This window comes from Drosophila mojavensis, unplaced genomic scaffold, assembly GCF_018153725.1.
Source record: "Drosophila mojavensis isolate 15081-1352.22 unplaced genomic scaffold, ASM1815372v1 contig_81, whole genome shotgun sequence".
NCBI classification, from domain to species: Eukaryota; Metazoa; Arthropoda; class Insecta; order Diptera; family Drosophilidae; genus Drosophila; species Drosophila mojavensis.
In genome coordinates, this window is record NW_025318907.1 from 5004236 (window position 1) to 5029675 (window position 25440).

At 40.5% G+C, this 25440-nt stretch overlaps 2 protein-coding genes across 2 annotated transcripts in view; both read left to right on the forward strand.

Annotated features, from left to right (window-relative positions):
- Positions 1-8512: 8512 nt before the first annotated feature.
- LOC6580758 (splicing factor U2AF 50 kDa subunit) lies at positions 8513-10085 on the forward strand. The gene has a single exon (XM_002006525.4). The coding sequence runs from the start codon at positions 8768-8770 to the stop codon at positions 10049-10051; it is 1284 nt and encodes a 427-aa protein (XP_002006561.1). The 5' UTR covers positions 8513-8767; the 3' UTR covers positions 10052-10085.
- A 6332-nt stretch (positions 10086-16417) lies between these two features.
- Positions 16418-25440, forward strand: part of LOC6580760 (nephrin) — a 53390-nt gene continuing 44367 nt past the window's right edge. The window contains 1 exon segment of the mRNA XM_002006527.4: positions 16418-17135. The gene's annotated coding sequence lies outside the window, so the exon portion shown is untranslated.

Genomic DNA, 25440 nt, shown 5'->3' on the forward strand with positions numbered 1-25440 from the left:
GGTTACGGCCCATTGGAGCCGGGCATAAATCATTGCCACAAGGCGTCACAGACGGCATGCTCTCGCTCTCGCTCTCGCTCTCGGTCTGAGAGGTTCGATTACCTTTTAGTACTCTTTGAAATAAATGCTGCGGAATGAGAAATCACCTGTGCAAGCTGCGGCTGCTCGTTGACATTAACTAAAGTCCATTAAATGGTAAAAAAAATTGGAATAGACTTTAGCTTTATCTCGTCTGTTTTTGCTATGACTGGCTTTGAGTGACTAAAGATGCGAACTTCTGTTCTAGGTCTAACTTATGTATGTTCTATTCATAGCAGTTACTCCTGGGAACAGACGACGGATACTTTACACATTTGCTGATAATTCAGCTATTTTCAGTCCTTTTCTGTTGTATTAGTATATACCTTGATAAAAGACGGACCAGGCACTGACACTTTGAGGCTAGGAGAACACAGGTATAACTGACACCATTTGGTTATCAACGCTCGCTCTCCCATTAGTGCGGACTACAATGTCGTAGCTTAAAACTCAGTTATAAACTCAACCGGGATCTTTCAGTTATAATCGAACGCTAGCAACAGAAAGAATGACATTGTCTAGAGGCTCAGTCGAAGCTCTTGGAAATCATACAGAGAGAATTAGACATTAGTTAGAAGAGAAAAAGCAGCGAAATAAAAGCAATAAGACTGCTCGAGTGCAGACTACTCGACTAAGAGATACCCTAGGCTCAGCGCAGAGGCAATATACCTTTTATTTTATACAGTAGGCTATGCACACACACACATACATACAAGCACTCATAAGTACGCGCTCTGCTAGCTGCGCAGTTGACGCAGCGGCTGCGTTTGGGCCGACTATATGAACTTATTTGCTGAATAACTTTTCAAACTTTTTGAGCGATAAGGAGAATAAAATGTGTGAATTTGCCAAAGCAAAAGTCTCTTATATTTAAAGCAATTATTATTATTATTTTTTTTTTTTGCAAACTTAGAGTAGTTACCAGAAAATTACAAAATCTTATAAACCCCTACAGAGCTCTGTGTGATACAAGCGAAACCAAAAATTTAGAAGCAGAAGATAAAGATGATGATGATCCAGGCAATTTGAATATCTAGTTAAATAAAGAATCTAAGAGTTATTGATGTTCATTTTCTAATCGTTAGAAAAAATTTCTGAATTTTTGATTTAGTCTTCCTTAAGTGTACGCAAAATTTCAGCCTCCTAGCTTTACTTTTAGAGTTCATGCCGAAAGATGCCAGAAGTTTTTTGATCTTACACCTATACATAAAAACGAATTTTGTTTAACAACAATAGGGAAATGAATGAATTGAAAATGAAAGGAATAAGGTAAACCTGTCATACATAGGACAGACATAAACTTTAAGATCTGCAGCAATTATGGACATATAGATGGACACAGCCAGATACAGTTGCCCTGGTCAGGAATATACATATATGCTTTAAGGGCTCTGCCACGCCTCCTTCTGCCTGTTACTTGCATTTTAACAAAGTCATTATACCCAGAAATCGTATTTTCTATTTTCAGGGTATACAATAAAAAACAAACTTTTGCAATAAAAATGAAATTACGCATTTCTATTTCTGTCCCACACGCTTCCATTATCATTGCAAATATTTAAGTTTCGGCCACTCGCTTGTTTACCTTTGCGTTGGCCGTAGAAAAGTTTCATTTGAGGATGTCGCAACTGAGAGAGTTTCCGTGGCCGAGGAATGTGTTGTTGTTAATGATCATGTTGACACAAGTTGTTAACAGAATAATTTATGCGACTTCTGACGCTTTGAAAGTTCACGAGAAATGTGCAGAAAGAATACAAAAAAAAAAAAAAACAAAAAATAAAAAAACACACACACACACAAAAATAGAATGAAGAAGCGATTCTATTGCATATTTAATGACGAGGCTGTGGTTGGCCCGCAGCTTTGATTCCTGCAGCGGCTGAGCTCGAGCTTGGCCGGATGCGAGTGCTGGATAAAATTAAGAGCAGCTTGTTTACCGCCCCTATAGCACAAATGGACGGCAGCGCAGTTTTTTGTCATTTGTCAACGTCGCCAAGTTCCAAGATTTTTTCCCAGTTTCGGCGAGAGCGTAAAAAATGATAAACGCATTCGCTTATGATGTGTAGAGTTTCATAAATCATGTTGAAGCTTCAAGCCAGCCAAGTTGTTCCTCTGTTTGCTGCACTAGCTAAACTTTATATGGCAAGAGCGAGATAGACAGAGAAAACGAGAGGCAGAGGCAGAGAGAGATCATGAGGTCTCTGTGTCCCCAACGAGACCCCAGTAAGGTCGCCACGCGACAGCGTTTAGACAAACAAGTGTCACTGAAGATGATGAAGAGCTGCCAGCCATGCACAAGAGCTGGCCAAAAGAGAAACTGAGTTGTCGTTGCGATTTATGCAGCGATTCGCCTCAGCGAACTGCCTCAGTCCCTCTGCTCTTGTTCTTAAAGCTCAGTTGTACTTCAATACTCCTGCAGTCCGAGCAGTGCTGCAAAAGACCAACAGACCCGCAACTGCCCTCCCACTCAACAAGTGCTCATTATTAATCAGCTTTCACTTACACAATTCCCAGACGCCGCACAAAGCTCGCAGCGCCCCGGGCTGGCATTCGTTTTTAAATGCCAGAGCAAACTTGGAATCGATATCGTCAGCTCGGATGGGGGAGTCTAATAATGTGCTCAGCATGTCAACTGCTGCCAGAGGGGGCGGTGTCGGGCGGAGTCGGTGCTCGTCAAAGCTCAGCTCAGTTCAGTTCAGCTGAGCTCTGAGTCAACAATGGACACCCGGCTGGCTGTTTGGGCTCCCTAGTGCCACTTATGAAATTGAATGTAAACAAAATGAGCGTTCAGTCAGAATGTCCCCCTGCTCATGGCTCTCTCTCTCTCTCTCTCTCTCTCTCTCACTCTGTGCTGTGAGTGTTTGACTGACATATCGGCGCCGAGCAGGCAATTAACATGCAATTGTCATAAATTTACGCAGTGCACAGATTATTAAGCATTCATAAAATAAATTACAAGCCAAAGCGCATAAATTCTGAATTGATTTTAACGCATTCTGTGGAGGACCATTAAATGGGAATCAGAACAAAGCGCATTACAAGGGGGAGGGAGAGAGCGAGAGCGAGCCAAGAATCTTGTTATTGAATTATAACAATTTCTGCCATAATGGCTAAAGGAAAAACATAAATTTTGCTGTCCAAGGGTTCCACCCCAGCAACAACAATTCATAGAAATCAATTGCTGTGGCGCATTCAAGGGTTAAATTTAACAGGGGGCGGGGCGTGTGGGGCGAGGACAGCCACGGGCACAGGGACAGGGACAGAAACAGAGAGCAAATAAATAGTTGTGAATGCAGCTAGAGAAACATAACAAAGAACATAGAGGGCAACTGCTGCACTGATTCGATGGGGCAAGGGGGTGACTGTGTAGGGGCGTGGCTGGGGGTGGCTTGTATACCGAGGGTGTATTAGTTTGTGTAGTTCCAAGAACTTGTGGGCTTTGTAAAGGAAACTTTGTCGTACAGAAGATACACAGACTAACAGGCGGACAAAGAGAGAGAGTGAGAGAGAGAGAGAGAGAGAGAGAGAATGAGAGAGAGGCAGCTAGTCTTTGAGTTGACATAACTCCCACGAATGTTAAAGCTGCTTTGCAAATGCAATTACCTGCAGCATGCAGCAGTTGCAAGTTCAAGTTGAGAATGCCTTGAGGATGCCTCGTGCTCAGTTATTGGATTACGGAGTGCTCTAATGGCATTTTCTCACATCTCCCGGTCGAAGGCTCAAAAGCTGCGCAGCAGATAATTTCGACGCGCTGCGAATATCATTTGGAATTCTCTCTGGCTGCGCTTTAGTTTTAATTTTTAACGCAGTCCAAATGCAATGATGACAAACTGCATCAGCGTCGATAATGATAATCAGGATGATGATGATAATGACGATATGACAAAAAAAAAAAAAAGAAAACAACAACGGTATTCAAATAATATGCAAAATGAACAAAAATGCAAACAAAAAGAAAATATTTTATGACATTGCTGACAATTTATGATGCAAATGCCACGTTAAAAAGGGAGGGAGAAAGAGCGAGTATGAGAGAGATGAGGAGAGCTGAGTTGAAGGATGCGGGCAGCATTTTTGGGTGCAGCGACGACAAATTGTCGAGAAATTGCATAAAAATACACATCAAAATAAATTGTTATGCTGAAATCTGTAATCTGAAGTAGTTGCGGATGCACTCGAAAGATATTTACGAGTGCAGTGCAAAGAGAGAGAGAGAGGGAGAGAGAGAGAGAGAGGGTGCAGTGCAGTGCAGTGCAAAGGGCAACAGTCCATAAAAGGCAAAAAACTCTGAATTGTTTTTCTGTTGATTCATCAGAAAATAAATTGAAATATTCTTGTTGACATTGCACCATAAAAAAAAGAGAGAAAACAAAAATTCAGTACAAGAAAACAATGCAACAAAGAGCTTGTTCTTCACTCTGCGCTGCCTGTAAGCTGTGTGTGTTTGCTCTGTTGATTTATTTAATTCACTAAAACTGGCTGCATAAAATATTTGATAATAAAATCACGTTCACGCCTACGGCCACAAATCAATTGAAACACGCATCAACCGATCGACCAACCGAGCCAGAACTAAAACCGACAACCGACAAAAAAAATACATCCTAACCGACCTATTGACCGAGCCCGCCAAATCAACAAAATCAAGCAGCCAGTTCATTAAAACTTTTATGCATATGTTTGTCAAAAAATGAATCCCATTTTCGTGGAACAGAGCAACCGCAGCAGCAGCAGCAGCAGCGGCAGCAGCAGCAGCGGCAGCAGCAGCAGCAGCAGCAGTAGCAGGAGAATTCCCCAAACTCCAGCAACTTCAATTCGTTGTGACGTTTCGGCTAGCTTCCCTTTCTCTATTTGGGGATTTCAGCCTTTGGGCTAAAATGAAATTCATCCGGAACCCCAATAAAAAAAAACCTCTGTGTGCGGTCGACAAACAGAAAAAAAAACATCGGGCGTAAAATAAAAATACGTTAGATTCCGAATGTTAGTTAAAAAGCATTTATTTATGAACATTTCAATATAAATACCCCGAATGCTGGCAATTTCAGCAACATTTACCACATTTGATATATGCACGCAATAAATTTTGGTGGCTAACCGCCATGAGAGCCACATATAGAAACGTCAGCAACAACAACAACAACATTATTAGAAGCCAACATGCGAACATTTAAAGCCGGCGCATCGAATGGTCTATGACTAATGGGAAAGTGATTCAGTTAGCTGTGGGAACGGGAAGACCAAAGGTAAATAGGGTTACCTTCAAAAGAAGCTGACGAAATATTTTATAATGCCAAATCGTAGTTAATTAGCTATGAATTTTAATTGAAATTTAGTTAAGGTATGCGACAGAAATTGCCAATAATCAGAAGAAATATTTAATAATTCTATAACGCAATAAGTTTTCAATTTAATTTACTTAAGGAATGCAGAAGCACTTCAAAATATTCTGATGACATATTTAATAATTCTATATCGTAATAAGTTTAAGTTTAATAATTCCTAATCGAAGTCAGTTATCAGTTCAATTTAAATTCATTTAAGGAATGCAAAAGAATTTCAAAATAAAGTGAAGAAATATTTAATAATAATACAATAGTAGGAAATGCCAAATCGTAGTAATTGACTACTGCAGTCAATTTAATTGCCATTTGCTTAAGGTATGCAAAACAATATTTAAGGAAACTGAAGAAATGTTTTAAATTTCCAAAATCTTAATCAGGTAGTAATAATTATGATTTTTATAGATTCACTATATTAATTTGTTCACTGAATATCTGAAGACGTAAAGCAAATAATTAGAATAACTGAAATGAACAAAAAATGTTAGCAGCCATCATTTCTTATACAACCAATAAAAATTTACTCTACCTATCAATATTATGCATACCCTACATATAAATATATATATATAAGTACATACATATATGTATATTTGGTTGCAGGTACTACTCTGTAATATCAAAATTCATTTGCGATTTCTGTTCTTATGCTTCTGTTTCTTGATTATAATTATATATGTATAATAATAATATATATTAAAAATAAAAATAGAATTTAATATATTATTTTACCTCTAAATCCGTCATCATATCTATGCAAAAAATTCTCAAGTGAATTTTAATTGTCCAACTCTTTAATAAGTATACCCAGCAATCACCTATTTGTTCATCCTGCTTATGATATAATTGTGTATATAATAATTATAATTCTACTTATAATTCTATCACTGTTTCTGTTTTATATATGCACTTACATCGCAACAAATTCCCATCGATTTCTATATGCATACACAATATATATACATACATACATATTGAATATTATAATTAGTTTTATTTATTTTTGTTTTTGTTACTTTTTTCTTGTTCACATTTTCATGCTGAGCACTTTATTATGAATTTTTATGGCGTCCTCTCATATTATTATTATTATTTTTGTTGTTTTTGTTCGAAATTAATTTATCGCCTTCAAATAATAGCGCACCGAAATCGAAGCGAACGATCGAAAAACAAAAAGAAAAACAAATATATATATGCATACACACATACATATACATACATACACATACATACACATACATATGAACACTTTTCGGTTGCGGAGGCTTCGTCATCGTCAATGTCTGCAGAAGCGTTGCCTGCATTTAAATGGACAAATTAATTGCGTTTGTCATGTGGCCGGGCCTGACTCTGGCTCTGGTTCTGGTTCTGGTTCTGGCCTGAGTCGTCGAGTTCATGAGACCTAAATCAAAAAAGGAAAAAAAAAAAACACCTGGAAAAATGCGATTTAATTGGTTTTCGGACAGCGTTGAAATGTGTTTAATTTAGCATTAATGAATATACACATCATCGAGCCGGGTACTTGGAGAATTGGCGTTGAATTATTGGAGAGTTGGATAGCGTTATAAATCTTCTTATCGCTGCGATCGGCGTCTGATCATCAAATGTCCATTAAACAGTTGCAAGCACAGCCATTATCCATTATCCTTGTCTATCTGCGCTGAGCCCCTCGAAATCCTCTACCTCTACCTCTACTTCTTCTTCTTATTCTTTCCCATTTGGAACCCCCAGAACGCGCTCGAGGGATCCCGATTCTCTGGACATTAATTATCACACAGTTTGAGTTTTTCGATCGAATGCCTCTTTTGCTACACGACAAAGCTGCTGCTGAGGGTTCACTGTGTTCATGTGTAGGAGTATCGATCGCGATCCCTTCGATCCCTGCTCCCTTCGCCGCCTTCGCCTTCAGCCCCGTGTCGGTTGACATTTTGATTGTGTCGCCTCTTGTGTATTAATTGAGCATCGCGTTTCTCATCTTCTTGCTGTACCTCTACCAATGAAGTCGTTTCCCTGGAATGCTGAAAGCCCCTCTCCCATCATGGACCACACATGGCGCACAGTGGGACGCGAGCAGCTTCATCGAATTCGAATGGAAACAAAAAACTGAAATGATTCTCTATTGGCGCAGCCTGCGGGCCACATTGCCAATTAATTGGAATTAATTAGCGATATTAACAGGCATTATTATCATAATGATGAAGATGGTTCGCATGAAATTATTGAGTTAACACCCGCAGCTAAATTTTTGTCCGTCCGCCAGGCAGAAGACATTGCATGATAAATCACTTAATTGCGGCTTTCCACCAAACTCCGCGAGACATTCAAATTAGCATTTCAACAAATATTTAATAATGGAATAATTGCGCTGTCTGATTGGAATGTCGAAGACATCTATAGTGAGTGACATCAATATTCGTAGTATTTATTTTTGAACCTTAAACGCTAATAAAACATGTATTACTAATTGATTAAAAATATGTAATATAAATTCTAAATTACCTTTTCAATGAGCTATATATCAAAGTTGTATATTTAATATAACAAGCAACAGTTATACATAAGCCGAGAAAATACCAAGTTTATCTTTATCTAATATTCGGCTTTTTCTTTAACCACTGACAAAATTCGAGATTCATTGAAAAATGGCTCATATTTAATATTTGATATGGTATCCATATGTATGTGTGGGAATATGAAATAAAATTTAGTATTGCCATTTTCTTTAAAGGCTTCTTTTTACTAAATTATTTTCTGTTAGTTTTCATATATAATTTAGGATTATTCTTAAGTAGAAAAGGACTAGGGTGTCCTGAATACAAAAATTTTACAAAAATTCATTTTTAATGGGATAAATTTCGACAAGAAACTTAAAAAAGCCTTAACGAATTATTTTGTCAACACGTCAACCTAGCTTGAATAATTTAAATGTAAGTCTGACTGAATGACTGAATGAAAAATAAGTATTTACATTTTTTTAAAGTCTTTTTTTTACTATATTATTTTCTGTAACTTTTCATATCTATTCGTATACAGAATTATGCTTAAGTAGAAAAGGACTAGTGTCCTATAAAACCCAATACTTTTGCATACAGAATTTAAAACAAATTCAATTTAAATAAATAAATATATTTCGAGAAAATACGTGAAAAAGTTCTTAACCAACTATATCGTGAGCACGTAAACCTAGCTTGAACAGTTTAAATGCAACTCTGACTCGATGCCTAGCTCGGTTTTGCCACTTTTAACATAGTCACCTTTGTTTCACGTAGCTGTCAGACAAAAAAGTGCTAGAGCCCCAGATCCTCATTTATTAACGTGCATCCGAGTGCTCAAATTCAGCAAATTCAACAATGGGTCGTGGACGACGCGAGAAGCAGCAGTCGCGCAGTCGCCATCATCGGTCGCGTTCGCGCTCGCCGTCCAAGCACCGGCCGACGCGCTCCAGTTCGATCACGAGCCAAGCGGTGCAGGTGAAGCGGCGCAAGGAGCGCGTCAGGTCCTCGTGGGACATACCGCCGCTGGGCTACGAGCATCTGACGCCGGTGCGGTACAAGGCCATGCAGGCGAGTGGCCAAATCGCATCGCGCATTGTGCCGGACGCCCCGCCCACCGGGGAGTCGGCGGCGATTGCGACGGTGACGCGGCAGGCGCGCCGCCTCTACGTGGGCAACATCCCGTTCAGCACCACCGACGAGGACATGATGGCCTTCTTCAACGAGCAGATCAATCGCCTCAACGGCACCAACGGCGTCGACGGCAATGCCGTGCTCACGTGCCAAACGAATCTGGACAAGAACTTCGCGTTTCTCGAGTTCCGCTCGATGGACGAGGCCACGCAGGCGATCAACTTCGACGGCATCCTGTACCGCGGCCAGACGCTGAAGATTAGACGGCCGCACGACTATCACCCGATGGCCTCGGTCAGCTCATCGGAGGCGGCGGATGCCGCTAAGGGATCCGCCACCCACGTCAACAGTGTGCCCATTTCGCCGATGGTGCCCGACTCGCCGCACAAGATCTACGTGGGCGGCTTGCCCACCTGCCTGAACGAGGAGCAGGTGAAGGAGCTGCTGGTCACCTTCGGCAAGCTGCGCGGCTTCAACCTGGTGAAGGAGGCCGTCACCGGCCAGAGCAAGGGATTCGCCTTCTGCGAGTACGTCGACCCCTGCATCACCGAGCAGGCCATAGCTGGCCTCAACGGCATGCAGCTGGGCGACCGCAAGCTCATCGTGCAGCGCTCCATTGCCGGCGTGCGCAATCTGGTGGCCAACCAGCTGCCCGTGCTGCAGGTGCCCGGCTTCCCAGTCGACGTCAGCACGGGCAAGGCCACCGAGGTGCTCTGCCTGCTCAACATGGTGCTGCCCAGCGAGCTGACGGACGACGACGAGTACGACGACATTCGCACGGACATCAAGCAGGAGTGCGCCAAGTACGGCAAGGTGAAGAGCCTGAAGATTCCGCGTCCCGGCGACGATTCTATCCAAGGCGGCTGCGGCAAGGTCTTCGTGCGTTTCGAGTCTATCGACGACTGCAAGAAGGCCCTCAATGCCTTGAGCGGACGCAAGTTCAGCGGGCGTATTGTCATGACTTCATTCTATGATCTAGAGAAATACAAACGCAAAGATTTTCAATAATAATCAATAATAATATCAACAACCGTGAAGTGAACTAATGAAGAGCTTAGATTTCATAAGTACCCTAGAGTATTACGAAATAGACTATTAATTTCCAGCTTGAAGAAAAAAATGCTAACATAGAGTTTGTCTGGCATCTATTCTCACTCTCTGTATCTGTCCCTCTCTCTCTCTAGTTAGGTAGTTTCTGGCTTGAAGGAAGGAAAATGCTTAGGTAAAACTTATATGGTAACCACTCTTTCTCTGTCTCTACCTCTCTCTCTCTCTCTTTCTCTTTGTCAGTATATAAAGTACTACGAGGTAGAGTATTAATATTTAGCTTACAGAAAGAACAAGGTTTTTATGTAAAGGTTGTCTTTCAAGCATTCTTTCTGACTATCTCTCTCTCCCCAACTTATGATCTTCCTCTCTGTGTATTTATCTCTCTCTCATTCCCTTTCTCTCTTTTGCTCACCATCAGTCTTTTGCTCTGCCTTTCCCTGTAGCTCTTTCTATCTCGCTATCTCTCCCTCTCTGTATCTCTCTCTCTCCCCTCTCTCAACCCTCTCTCCACCCCCTCTCTTCCCTTATTTTGTCTCACCCCTCGCTCCCTCCTCTCCTCGCTCTACCTCTGTCTGTCCCATTCTCTCTCTCTCTTAGTCTTTACACACCGATATTTATCGATTACTTAACAAGTGAGATAAATGATCTTTTAACTAGAATAATGCGCTCATTTAATATCCTTAGGGTTTCAGCTGCTGTTGCCATAACAAGCGACAAAAGCTCTTTAGCCTTTTGCATGGGTGGGCATGCCAGGCCACACCCTCCGTTGCCTCCGTTGATTCAATATAGGCAGGAGGCAATCCTGAAAGCCACAAAAGCCGCTCAGAAGCTTAATTAAAAAATTTCCAGCGCAGCTACCTTATCGCTCACATTTCTCACATATTCACACCTATATAAACCCACAGCCAGCCAGGCTAACCGGCTAACCGGCATGCCTGCGCAAGCTGTGAAATGCCTTTCAAGTTGAAGGCATTCTGGCCCAGACGCAGCTCATTACGGCCAAAACAGGGCATTGTTAATGCTTTTTCAATATCCGTACCCCAAAAAAAAAAAAAAAAAAAAAAGAGCTGGGCCGTTGGGGAGCGCAGCTTATCGCACGGTTGCATTTTCTCAGGTAACACTGTACCAGAGACGGTGCTGGGCAGCAGCTTATCTTTATTTTGGTCATTTGCCCGACAGCCGATCATCAATAATGAAATGCAACTGCCGTTGGCAGAGCTTGCATCGCGCTCGATTTATCAGCGCCGAGAGACGACTTCAACTAAACGCTTTATCGCAAAGTCTCGTCAAGAGATACGCTTCAATGTGGCTGCTCCGGCTGCGATTCCCGCGGACACAAATTAATTCAACGCCTTGGATTTGTCATTTGATAGAGTGAGCAAGAGAGAGAGGGAGAGTGAGTGAGGGAGAAGGAGAGGGAGAGAGAGGGTAACACGTTTTGATAAAAGCGCTGCCGCCAGCAGCGAGGGATTTCGGTTGGACTCCTCGCTAGAAATCAATGCCCGTATGGGTAATTAATAAACGCCCATAAAGATGCGGATACAATAAAAATTCCAAGCTTGCAAAGAGACAGACATAGAGAGAAAGAGAGAGAGCGAGAGAGAGACTCAGCTTCGGCTTTGTTTCCTCTGAAGAAAAAGGGTTTCTTTCATCGTAGTTCTTTTTATGATCTGCAGCTGGGATGTCGGGATTAACTGGATTGGTGTGAGCGTCTCTCACTCTCCCCAACTCCAACCCCAACCCCAGTCCGAAATTCATGGCTGACCATTTGGTGTCCGAGGTTAGGGCCCTTTTGTCGATTGGATTTGAAACTCGAACCCGTTCGGATGTTAGGTAATCGACGCGATAAGAGAATTAAGAAATCAAATCCATGACTCTGCCGATAGTTGAGTGAACTTCTAGGCATCTTTAATTGCACTCTCATCATTTATTTATTGCTTTGGGCGGGCGAGAATTTGAATATGATGTAGTAGATAATTATGGGCCACAGGATGAACTTGCTGTCGAGGGCGTAATCTTGATGATGGTCATTAAAGGCAGCTGCTACAGCGCTGCCTAAATGCAACCACTTTCCACTCTTCAAGTTGTTTTCGGCGATCTATGGACTTAATTAGCTTTTGTTCAGCTCACTTGAATATTTTGATAGGTATATGGAACGGCATTCTAACTGCTTGTTGATGATACTCAAAAAGCACCCACAATACGATATTTATTTTAATAGCCCCAGATATGCATCTGGCCGGGCTTAATAAACCCATTGGGCAAATCACACGAATTTGTAGCGCTCTAATGATCAACAAACTAAGATCTGATGCTCAGATATCTGATCAATTTGTAAGGTCTTTAATGAAGACATATTTGACAGAACGAAGCGAGATTTGAATGCCGGACTGAACTTTGGCATTCTTCAATCTATATTTATTGTTATTATTTATTTATTCTCAGTTTCCATCACTGCGAATGCCCTTCTCGGAAATGTTTGCCATTGATTGAGGCAAATAAGAAAAATTAAAAATTACAAAAAAAAAATTCAATTAAATGAAACCTGTTGCCCGCTTTGCTTGCTGAAGATTCACAAAAGCTAAAATCCAATTCAATTTGCATTTCCTGTTGAATACCCCCCTCAGCCCCGTAAACAAAATCAAATAAACAAAATATATGTATATATGTATATAAATAAAATTAAAAAGAAGCAGAACAACAGAAATGTTTTGTAATTTCCTTTTCTTCTCTGGGACTCTGAACAAAGGCGCAAACAAATTACACACAAATACTCGCAATTTCGGGGGAGGATGGGGGGCGTGGCAATGCCAAGTGACGTCTGTCCTGTCTCCTGACTCGCTGCGTTAATGCCAGGCGCAATTAATTCGAGCAAATCGTCTGTGAACCCTTTTTATGACCCCCATGCCAAGGCAGCGGAGGAGGCGGAGGTGGAGGGGCAGGCGCTCTTGCTCAAATAAAAATTCATTAAACGGTGAGACCCGCAGCTCTCGCTGTGTTAGCTTTGAACCGAACCGCGCAAATAATAAACGCGAAATAGGCGCACAAAAATCCATATAAAAATTTTCTTTAAATGCCAGCCAAATTGATGTGCGATTTGTGAATGAATACACTGCGCGAAATAGTGGGTGATAGCTGAAAAATTTTCAAATTAAATTAAATAAAACTATGAAAATATTTGTTAAATAAAGTTGGTATCAAATATTAATTTATTGAATTTACTTGAAAATCACTTTACAAAAATATCTTCTTCAGTTTTTTCCCAGAATTTTCCATGTAACTCTTCGATTTCCTGCTGCTATATATATCTCCAAATAAATCACATTGTCTTTAACAAAGATTTGTAAAAAGTTTTCCTTTGTTATTTGGTAAAAGGTTACGCGAGTTTGTCCGAAAAACGTATAAAAGTGGAAAATGTAAATGCTAACTGAATGAATTTTCCGGGGCAGAAATACCTGAGAGCATGGCGCGTTTTAATGAGGACCATAAAATCGAAGCGCCGGCCACTGGCGAGGGCCTGCAGAGGGTAAGCAAAGGGAAGGGCGGGCCAGTAGAAGCGTAACAGGTGCGATAACAACAAAAACACCGTTGAATGTCTGTCTGGCCAGCAGCCAAGACAATGAAATTATAATGAAGATTATGTGTAAAACAAAGTGCGGCCCGCTTAGGTAGTCCAAAGGTAGCCAAAGGACATTCAGGAAAAGCGCGTTTTAAAGCTGGCACAGCGATTCGTTCGTTCGTGTTGTTTGCTTTGATATTTACCGACGCGCCGAATACGCTTTATGGCAGTATCGAGAGAGAGAGAGAGAGAGAGAGAGAGAGAGAGAGAGAGAGAGATGAAAGTAAACCGAGCAGGAGCGGGCTGTGCATAATATTAACTCAGAAAGAGAGAGAGAGAGAGAAAACACAATTCGAAAACAATTTAAGCGGATTTGATGAATTCAAATGGAATGCGAGAAAAGTTGTTGGTTGCTGAAACTAGCGTGAAACATGACATCAATGTAAAAACAACTTGAAATACTATAAGTAAAGAAGGAGTGGCAGAGAGAGAGAGAGAGAGAGAGGGAGCGATTCAGCATCTCTGCCTATTTGGCGTGCTTCCTTTGGAGTACTTGTCACTGCCACGATGACTGACAAGTTTATCCTTTCTGGCAGCTGCATCTTTTCATTATGGCACAGCTACCCAGGGCAGGCCCAGGCCAGGCCGGGCCACTTGCTGGCTATCTGCAGGTCAATGACCCCGGCTAACAGAGCCAGTGCAAGTTTTGTGCCATGTAACGCGCATTGTTGGCCGCCGCTGCTGCTGCTGCTGCTGCTGTTGAATGCTTCATATCCATCATAGTGTTCATAGTCATGCCCATGCTCTATGCAGTTTTGCCTATTCATTTGTCCTGGCGTTTCGTCTGTGCGCTGGCCCCCGCCCCCTGCCCGGCCCCACCTATTTCAGATCTTCAACTTTTGATACCCATCTGAATTTGCATTATTTTCTTTCGCTCTTCATTTCTGCTGCTGTTGCCGCTGTTTACTGTCATTCTGATTTTAATCTTTACTACGCTGCCTGCTCCCTCCTGCCTGCTGCCTGCTGCCTCCTGCTTGCTGCCAGCTACCTGCTGGCCTCTGATTGCTCCCCGCCTTCTCCCTCTGCCCTGCTCCTGCATTGCTTTATTTAGTTTTTTAATTTTTTTCCTCTGCTCAGCTGCCCTGTACATTTGTTGTTGTTGTTGTTGTTGCCGCGTGCCCAGGTGAACAGGTTCCATTTTCTTTAGGTTGCCATTGCACTCGTCTTCTTCTTCTCCTTCCCGCTGCTTGTTGTTGCTGCTGCTGTTGTTGGCCTGGCCAACATCCACTTGACGTTTCATTCGCATTTCATTTGCCGCATTGCCCGATTTAAGTCTGAAAAAGTATCCTAATTGGTATTAAAATCACTGTTATACTTTACTCTCTGTCTCTCTTTCTCTCTCTCTCTCCATCTCATTCGATGCCCTTGTTGCCCTGTCTCGACGTGAATGACTTTCTTGTTGTTCTTCGTGCTGCTTCTGTTATTGTATTTTGATACTTTAAAAGGCAGATCGCAACGCATTTACGCATTTACTGTATTCAAATTGCATTCGCCTCCTAAGCACAGGACGCGGTCTCGGCATGGCTTGCGCATTTTCTGATTTAATCACTTACAGCTCTGATAAGAATCAAAGCGAAATCGCTTCTGTTTGGCTGGACAGCGATTAAAGTGCCCGATTACGATTCCAGGTATTTGGGTAAATGAGATGGTATTATAGAACCATCTCTGGATTATGTGTAAGTAGACCTATTTGACTCATGTTTACTCTATAGAAACGCACTTATTTGTATAGAATATGTATGTAATTATCGAGAATCATGTAACACTTAACCGTTATGCCTTTTATATTGTGCAGGTCAGTTCAAATGTTAGTTCACTTCGCTAGTTTAGTCTAACATAAGTCCGAAATGTGAGCTAAGTATTTCTCCCACACATGAACAGCATGCGAAGCTCTTTGGCAGCATGTGGATTGCGTTACTCCTAATTTTCAAAATAATATAAATTCAAAAGGTTATTTAATTAAGAGAATTTCACTAAAGTCTTCAATTTCTAAAGCTTAAACGCAGCAATTAATAAAAAAAAATTAAATAAAAATAAAAATAAACAAACATGCTTTATTTGAGAAATAATTCATCAACAATTTTCAAACTTACTTCTAACACTCCGAAAAAACCCGGTCTTTACTGTTAACAATCAATTACGATCCACAAGAAGTGATTTAAAGAGAAAATAACATAAAGTGAGTGCGCTCTGTTTACCCAGTGGATCGCAAGCTGAAAAGTATGTCATTCTGTAAACGGCCAAGACATATTGCCAAGACCCACAGAGTACTTCCATGTAAATAAGTTGACTGCATATTAATCAAACTTTATGCAAATACAGTAGCCATTACGATTAATGACAACTAATTAGACAAAATATTAACAATATGACTTTGATTTATGATAATTGCTTTGATGATGGCTGACTAAATAACGGACTTACTAATGGCACACATTAATTTCCGATGTCTTAGATATTGTAAATAGGTAATTCGTATTGTTTCGACTCTGCCGCCAGCAGTTAACAGCAGTTAACGCTTATAGCTAACCGATTTAACATTTAAATTACGCTCAACAGCGCATGCGAGCAAGCCACAATCCACAATGCATGCTGAGAGTAACACGTGGAGCGTGGAACGCTGTTATCCAACAGACTTGCAAAAGAGAAATGCGTACCACATAGACACTGTTAGCTAACATGCGTGTGCATTGGCCAACCGAACGTTCACTCAGTGTTGCCGAGAGTTTCAAGCGTGGTAGTTGCTGTCGCGGTTGGTGCTACGTTCAATAAACGAATCGCATTCGTTCGTGCGTACGTCTGTCGCAGTCGTGGTCGTCGTCGTCGCCATATCGTGTTATCATATCGTATATATACATATACATATATACGTATAGTCGCCTATACAGATAACGATTAACAGCCAAGATCCTTAGCAGCAACCAGTTGAACAGAGTGCGCTTCAGTTCATCGCGATCCGTTTTCGCTTTGTGTCTCTCCTGTTCCTGTTTACCGTTACGCATAAGGAGCAAACAACGTTCGCTCGGCCCTAAAACAACAATTGAGAAGTAAAGCAAATTTGAAATCCTGAATCTTTATGACAACAAAGCGAGCAAATTAAGAGAGAGAGAGAGAGAGAGCGTGCGGCCTTTTTATGTGTTGCCATTAAATTGAATGCAGCTAATGGACGCTGCAGCTGTGCTGCTCCAAAAAGAAAACGAATATTGCGTGGGAGTGTTAGTGTGCGGCTGTGTGTGTGCGTGCGTGCAAAAGTGTGAATTATTAAATTAGCGCGATTGCCAGAGCAGGACACAGCACAGAGCGCGGAAAAGAGGAGAACTCCAAAGGAAAGCAAAAACGAAACGAAACCGAATTCGAGTACGAAAACGCATACGAAAACGAAAATCGGGATACAGCGGATTACAACAAGGATTAAATAACAAAGTAATTTGCATATGATGAAAATAAATTAACATTATGAATGTCCTTCTCCCAGCTTGCATAACACAAAGTTAACATTAATGTAGACCCGCCCCAGCTCTACACCGCATAACGGATGTCCGTTCATGTCCATGTTTCAAGTCAATGAAAATTTTTAATTGTGCACGCGTGTCGCAACTGACCCCCAAGCCAGCCCTTGGGGTGTGTCTGCAGGTGGAGGGGCGGGTTGAAAAGGGGGCAGCGCTTTTTCTTTCTTTTTTGTTGTACTTTTTTTTTGTATGCCGTGCTGGTTACGCCCCCGTCCTAGCTGCATGTTAGCCGCATATATATCATGCGTATGGCATATATACTACTTGTATAAGTATTACCTAAGTGAACCTGCAGCCGTTCCAGGCTGTCCCCAGAGGAACCCCCAACCCAACCAATTCCGCACCCCCTCAGGTGCTCCCACAGAGCCCTTAACTGCAGGTGCAACATGATTAGAAAAGTACTTTGAGAGCTTACGCATTGAAATTAGAGTTCAGATCTTTAGATACTTTTTAACGGGTCAAAGAGCTATACTTCAGAGAGAAACTATTCGTGGAATTATAGTAATTTGATAAGACATTTGTTGTGCTATTCTTAAAGTTTTTATTATTTTAGTATAATTTATTTTATTTTAATTTTTATTTACTCTTGACAACAGAAATGATGAAGCATGATAGACTTTTTATATGCAAGAGGACATAACTCACCCCGAGTTGTATTAAAATTTGTTTTTGATTATGATTACGATTAGCTGGAATCCCAAATTTGAAGCTTTCAAGTTCATGAGTTCTCAATCCATATAAAGCAGAAGCAAAAAGGAATTTAGAATATTTTTGTATTAAAAGTAATTTAACAAAAATTGACAAAAATCTATTAATGTATTTTATATACAAAACACTCTTATAAATGCATTAATATGTTAGGAGATTTGAGAGTGAATATGAACAAGGATAAATTAAAGGGCAGTATTACATCGAGTAAATATTTTTTCAACTGCTGAGTTAATGAAATTAAAAATTTTGGATGTCGTAGCAGTGAAATCTCTTGCCTTGAGAACTTACATAACTCGGGAGAATATTTCAATTTGTATTGAAGTCGAAATTTCAGGTAGCACACGTCAAAGTTTTCAGCTATGAAAATAATATTGTATTATTAATACTTAATCAGAAATAGTTTAAAATCAAATTGAAATTAAATACTTTTAAATTTATTTATTATACACCGCCGTCTTTCGCTGCAATCTGTGGATAAATCTCTTGCCGCACAACTTTATTTCTCGCTTGAGCTGTTGCTTAACGCACATCTTAATTTCAATTGGAGTCTCCTTGGTATTTGTCGCTTCGCATTGCCAGAACTTAATTTCAGAGTCCTCACACCAAAGATATGTTTGGAGTGTTGGCCATGCTGCGCTGCTTTTGGCCAGCGATTGTCGAACCACTTGACCACTTCAAGTTGGCTCCGTGCCATGCGCCTTTGCCCTTGCTCCCCTTTAATGTTGCGGTCAGTTGGCCGCACGTGAAAAGGACATCACACACACACACACGCACACACGCAAAAAGTTACCGAACACAAAAACCAGAAAGAAACAAAAACAGCAACAACAAAAATAATGCACGGGCACGGGCTTGGATTTGGGCTTGTGCTTGGGCAAGGTGTAGTGGTGCGGTGGTGCTGTGGAGCCAGCTCCACCAGTTCGTCCGCCGTTGACCTCGTGTCGCCTGCAGCGTTAATTTATAATTTACTGTGCTCACTGAAACCGTCAAAAAGCAACACCCACCGCCGTCCGGCCACCTGCCCGCCTGTCCGCCTGTCCACTCGGTGCCACTCGGTGGTGCTGCCCACTTTTATTATTATTATTTCTGTGCGTTTTCTACGCGCTTTTCCGAGGTGCGCTTTTCCATGCGATTCGCCGAGTTTTGACTTTTTTACATTTGCCGTCGGCGCGACGGACGCTTTGTCGTTGTCCTTGTTGTGGCTCGCCATTGTTGTTGTTGTTGTTGTCCGTGCTGTTGTTGTTATTGTTGCGGTGTTCCTTCATTTACTGGTCCTTTGGGGTAGCGGGGAGCGGTTGCTGCTGGCCGGCCTCCTGCTCCCGTCTCCTGCTGGCTCCCATATCGTGCCGCAGCCAGACGCTTGTGGAAATTGCCTTTTCAACTACTCGCTGACATTTGCTCATTGTTGTTGTTGTTGTTGTTTTAGTGCCTTAATTTTGTTTTCGTTTTAATATATGTGTGTGTGTGTGTGTTTGTGTTTGTTTGGTGTTGCTTTTGGTTTTGCTTTGCGGTTCTTTCGACTTTTTTAGCGGTTCAGTTTTTTGCCTCCCATTTTTATATTTTTTTTATTTTTTTTATTTTGGCATTTTGTAACTTTTTTTTATTTGCTTGACCTGTGGAACTGTTGCTTTACTGTCGCCGCTTTGTTTGTTGTTTTAATTAATTTGTAAATTTACTTGGCGAGATTAAAATAAAAATGTTTTAAAAGAAGGAAGCAAATTAGCTCTTGTCCAAATGGCACATCATATGCCTGAATTCTGTTGGCCAAACTTTTTAAATGCTTTTCGTTTGGAAAACTTTCGTTTTCCCACAGAAGTGGTACCAAATATTTATTAGCCAAAGTCTAACAAGAATTGAGTCATTTTCTTAAAAGCAACTGTGAAAGTTTCTAGTGAAAAAAAATTGATTGGAGAATGTAATCTAAGTCACATATAAAATATAAAAGCACGAATGAAATTATTGATTGGAATTTTAGGCGCAAGTATTTAAGAGCTTTTTATAAGGTTAACATAAATATGAAAATTAATTTAAGTACAGAGCCTCAATTTAGACAGCTTATTAAATAGGAGAAATAATGAGTAAAAGCATTGCAGTCAGACTGAATCGTCGTCCACGATACGAAATCAGGTCGATTTATTCCCAAGTCGTCTCAATGAGCTATTTATTTACTAAGTTTACCAATAAATAAGAACAATAGACTTTCTTAGAGTCTTAATGAAAGTAAAGAAACGAGCCAAAGAGTAATTTTTTTCCTTCTTTATATTGAACATTTGGATGTAATTATTGAATTTTAGTTTTTGTCAGCAGAAGTTTTCAATAACATTAAAACATCATTCGTTTTCTATTTATCTTTTCATTTATGTATTATTGCATTAGTACATAATTAACAACTTAGCAATCTCAGATATAAAACTTCATAAGATATAGTTATTCCTTTCTTACTTTAACATGATCGTAATAGATGCAGCTAAACGAAAAAGTTGTTACTAAATAATAAGTAAATATGTTCGAAATTGCAAGTCTCTTAATAAAATGTTGTTATATTATATTGAACAAGATATAATCCTTCCTGATTTTTCACAAAAAATCTTTACATTTTTTTATTCCTGGGTACATAGAACAAAATGTTTCGCACTTAGCCTCTCTACCTTAAAGATAGACAGGCAAAGCATCGCATAGCAAGAGAGATATTCCGTGCAACATATACACTCCGCTCATTTCCTAAAAGGGTATAAATATATATAAAAAATAATAAGGTTTAACCTTTCATTTAAGTACAACAACAAGTAGAACAAAAATGCAATATATATATATTTTTTTTAAATGAAAAGCCACATTTTTATATGCGCATATAAATATAATAAATACTTAGCAGAAATAAAAAAGCATTTAAAAAGGATTTTATTTGGCTTTTTATTCTCTAAAATGAAACCACAGAATGTAATATACTTAACAAGTAAGGATTACATTGCTTTTGATCCTCGAAACAAAAAAACAAAAAAGAAGCTTAATAAATTTTCAGAAATCCATAATTTATATTTTTTTCATTTTTGGCCGAGTCTTTAAAGTCAGCGCAACCGCAAAATTGTGCTAATAAATTCAATTTTCCCATTCAGGCAGAAACATCAACAACAACAGCAGCAGGAGCAGCAAACACTTATACAAACACACGCACACACTTAAATAAAGCACATAAGCAAATTGAGGAAAAGCCGGTGAAAAACATTTGCCTAAAGGCCATTAATCGCTCATTTTTCGCATAAACAAAAAGAGAAAAACTTTGACGATGTTTGCCCAGTCAAAACAAAAGAATACAACAACAACAACAACAACAACAACAACGACGGCAATAATAACAACAATGGTAACAACAGCTTGTTCTTGTTGTTGCTGTAATGTGTTTAACTTTTGTTTCACTTTCGAGCACCGCAAAAAAGCCAAATAAAGTTTGTCATTGTCTTGCGACAAATTTGAATGGGAAATGTCGATGAAGTCGTTGTTTTACGGCATCTAATGAAAGCCAGAAAGCACAAGAAAAACGTTGACAGTCTGTGCTCGCAATTTAAAATTAAATAAACAGCAACAGCAACAAAAGCAACAACAGCAGCAACAACAACAACAGCGAAAACTCCCAAATGTGCAATTAAAAAATTTTACAGTCATAACTTTTTATTATGGTACATAATTCAGTTGGGTGTTTTTATGCACAGTGCTGCGCGTGCGTTTCTCATTTCATTCCATACCACACCATTCCATTCCGTTACATTTCATATTCTCTTTCGTCCTTTTTTCAATAAATTGGCCTTAGCTGTCCGTGTCATATCTCCCTCTCGCCTGCTCTCTCTCTCTGCCTAAAAATTAATTTCATTTTCACAACTTAAATTTCATTAAATTTACCCAGCTTTACGTTTATTTTATACAATTTTCATTTTTATTTTTCGTTTATTATTATTATTTTTTTTTTTTTTTTTTGCAATTATAATATCATAAATTATGTTTTAATCAGTTTGTGAGCTAGTTTTATTGCCTTTTCCATCTATAAATTCAATTTAATGCATTTCAGTTATGGTTTACGAGTGCCCCGTTTTCTGTGGCTTAAATTTCGTTTGATTTGGCCTCGTCTACTATATTTAACTTGGCGTGTCTGTTGACTCACAGTGCGGCCAGCAAAAAAGGGTTAAAAGGCCACGCCTTTGATCGGCTGTCAGTTGACATGGGGTTTTTTGTGTGTGTGTGTGTGTGTGTGTGTGTGTGCATTCTCATTTTCATTGTCATCCTCGGGGGAGCCGTGGCTCAACTAATGCCCCACACATGTCTTACATTATCCTCTGGGCTCATAAAACTTCGTAACAACCAATAATTGTCGCTTCAACTAAATAATGCATAAATAATAAAACTCTTTCGACAACAACAAAAAGCGAACTAAGCGCCGACAACACCGACAGCGGCGGCGGGTGGTAATACTCTCTAATGGGATCGAAAACTGGGAACTGGGAACTTGGGAGCTCTGGGTAGTCCGGGTACTGGGTACTGGGAGCTGGGAACTGGGAACGCCAACTGCCAGTGGATTTGTTGTTGGCCAACAAAGTGAGAAAAACCGCGACGTCGAGCATAAAAAATGCATAAAACGAGGACAAAATAAAGTCATAAAGTAAAAATTGCTGGCAGTATGGAACGCAGCGCCCCGAGACCCATAGAAAGCATAAAAGAATGAAAAAACGAACGGAGTACAGAGTACCAAGTGAATATGTTGCACAACAAATGACGGAATGAGTCAGGGCGCGTAGGTGTTGTAATACTCTGTGTGGTGCTCCCTGTTCTCGATGGTGTTGTTGTTGTTCTTGCTGTTGTTATGGTGCGACTTGTTTGAGGTTTCAATAGGTCATAATTCACGCCTAGTCGCCCCTTTTTAGCCCAGCCCTGCCCAGCCCTGCCCAGCCAAAGGGATTGCATATTGTTAAGCTGAAAGGGAAAAGCAAGAGATTCTAGCTAGGTGGCACACACATGACGCTGGCGCCACACTCAAAGGCATAAATGCCGCACATGTGCTGTGCGCGGCTACGACCAATATTATAAATGCAGAACAAGACGCGACCACTGTTGAATACCGTAGCAGCACAGTGGCTTCAAATATGCTGAATAAAGGGTCAAAGACAAACGCACTGTGATGCAAGACATAGATAAAGGCAATGCAGGGGTAGGGGTAAGGCATATATCTAAAAGATATCATACTGCATATCTCAATCCAAATTCTTATCAAATTGTAAAGAGAGTGTTGAGGTGTGCAGGGGAGGAAGTTTCCATAATATACGAGTACGCATTACAGCACGTCAACCCTGCACGTTCTCGCTTTTCTATTATATTCCAGCTAGAGTTCCATAATTTCTATGGAAATTTAAAGCTACTTTGATAAAAGATCCAGCGAAAAAATGTTACTAAAAATTCTGAAAATTTGTCATCAGAATTTGATTCTTTTCTCTTCGGTTTATTTATTCATTTAGAGGGATTGAAGAAGTAAAACAAAATTAACAAAATAATTGCTCGTCTCTTAGAAAACAATTGCTATAAGAAACTATTATTATTTTTGAAGAAAAATTAAATATTTAAGCTTACTTTAATTCTTGCTGAACTTTTCTGAAATAATATATTATAATAATATGAAAATTTCATAGGACAAAGTGGTGATACCTACTAAAATGATCAGAGAATGTAAAGACTTCACTATTTATATGACGCGCAGTGAAACTATATTAAAAAGATTTTAAAGTGTTAAGCAAAGCATTTATATGCTTTGATTCTGGCGAAGCTAAAGCATTTTGATTTGATATTTTAATATTGCAAAATCTCTTGAAAAACTTGCCCCATTTTTGCTTCAGTTTACAAGATCTCTCATAAAACTTGCCCCACTGTGACTTACGCATGTTGCATGTCGGCTTGACAGCCATGTGATTAGCTCAGCTCTTGTAATTTAATATTTATAATATTTTGAAGCAATTTGCTGAGCATTATATAGAGCAATATATAGACTAGATATAATAAGAAAATTACATGTTACAATATATATATTTTTATATATAAGCTGATTGATATCGACCTGGCGATATTTTTAATATATTTCACAATTTCTAAAGAACCTTGTCCCACTGTGGCTTACAAATTGCATGTTGGCTCGACAGCCGTGTGATTAGCACAGCTCTAATAATGTGCAATTCCTTGCTAGATTATTTATAATATTTTTAAGCAATTTCCTGAGCGTTCCACAACAACAAGCCCTAAGCTAAAAGGGATTCAAAGCAGTTGCCGACAAAGAGATGCGCCTGCTCCTGCTCCTGCACCGGTTGCTGTTGCCTTAAAGAAGTAAAACCTCAAACACGTGTTGTTGTGGGAGGAGGAGTGCTTGCTGTTGTTGTCGCTATTGTTGTTTTTGTTGTTGTTGTTGTTGTCGGTTTCGCTTGCTCTTGTTATTAGCACCCGTCGCCGCTTGTGTTGGTTAACTTGCACTAAAGCTAAGCGTCTCTCTTCCAACAATATCATATACCTTTTCTCTCCCCCGCCTTCTCTCTCTCTATCTCTCCAGTTCTTCTATCTTTTCATTTTTCTGCCCCGTGTGTGTGTGTGTGTGTGCAATGTGCAAATTTGTTTGGCCGCCGTGTTTGTTTTTGCATTAGCTGCGGTTTAGCCCTATCCCTGCACCAACTCTGTCGGCGTCTCTGCCTTTGCTCCTGCCCTTGCCCCTGCCCCTGCCCCTGCCCCAGTCACAGTCCCAGCCTCTGCCCTGGCCCCTTTATACCCTGGTGCCAGCCAATGGATAGTCACTTGGCTGTTGTCGCTTTTTGCCTTCTTTATGGCTGTTAACGATGAATTAAATTTGTGCCCTGTGCGTGACCCAGCGCCTGCGACAGCCGCCCCCGACTCCAGCCTCAGTTGGCCTCCCGCCTCCCGCCTGCTGCTCGGTTACCCAGCCTCAGTTTTGGTCTGCGTGTTGCGCTGTTTCGTGTTGCTATGCATATGTCAAAGTAAGCCGCGTGGCCGGAGAGACAGAGAAGCGCAATTTAAGCTCTGCATACCCTGAGCACGTGGCGCAAATGTTGGGTATGCCCAGCTGACTAATATGTACATGGCTTAGAATGAGAATTGTATGCACAATAATGACTGATATTCGGTAATTATAGGGTATACTGTGCACGGGCAGCAAAAGCACTTCTAAGTGGCATTTTTATATGTTGTCGCCGCTGTGGGTTAAACTTAATCTCCATTAGAGACTCTGGCCGGGGGCTTGGCTGCCGTCAGCATTGGGGCTGAGCGTCTGGCCGGCGAATTAGGGAACTTTCCGTAATGTCCAAAGTGCGACCAAAGTGCTGGCTGCTTCTTTACGAGTGTGTTCCTATGTGTGTGTGTGTGTGTGTGTGTGTGTGTGTATGTGTGTGTGTTATTTACAGGTATTGTTTTAGTTGTTATGGTGGTTGTAACATGCCATACGTATCATAATTCATAGTACATTACTTCTG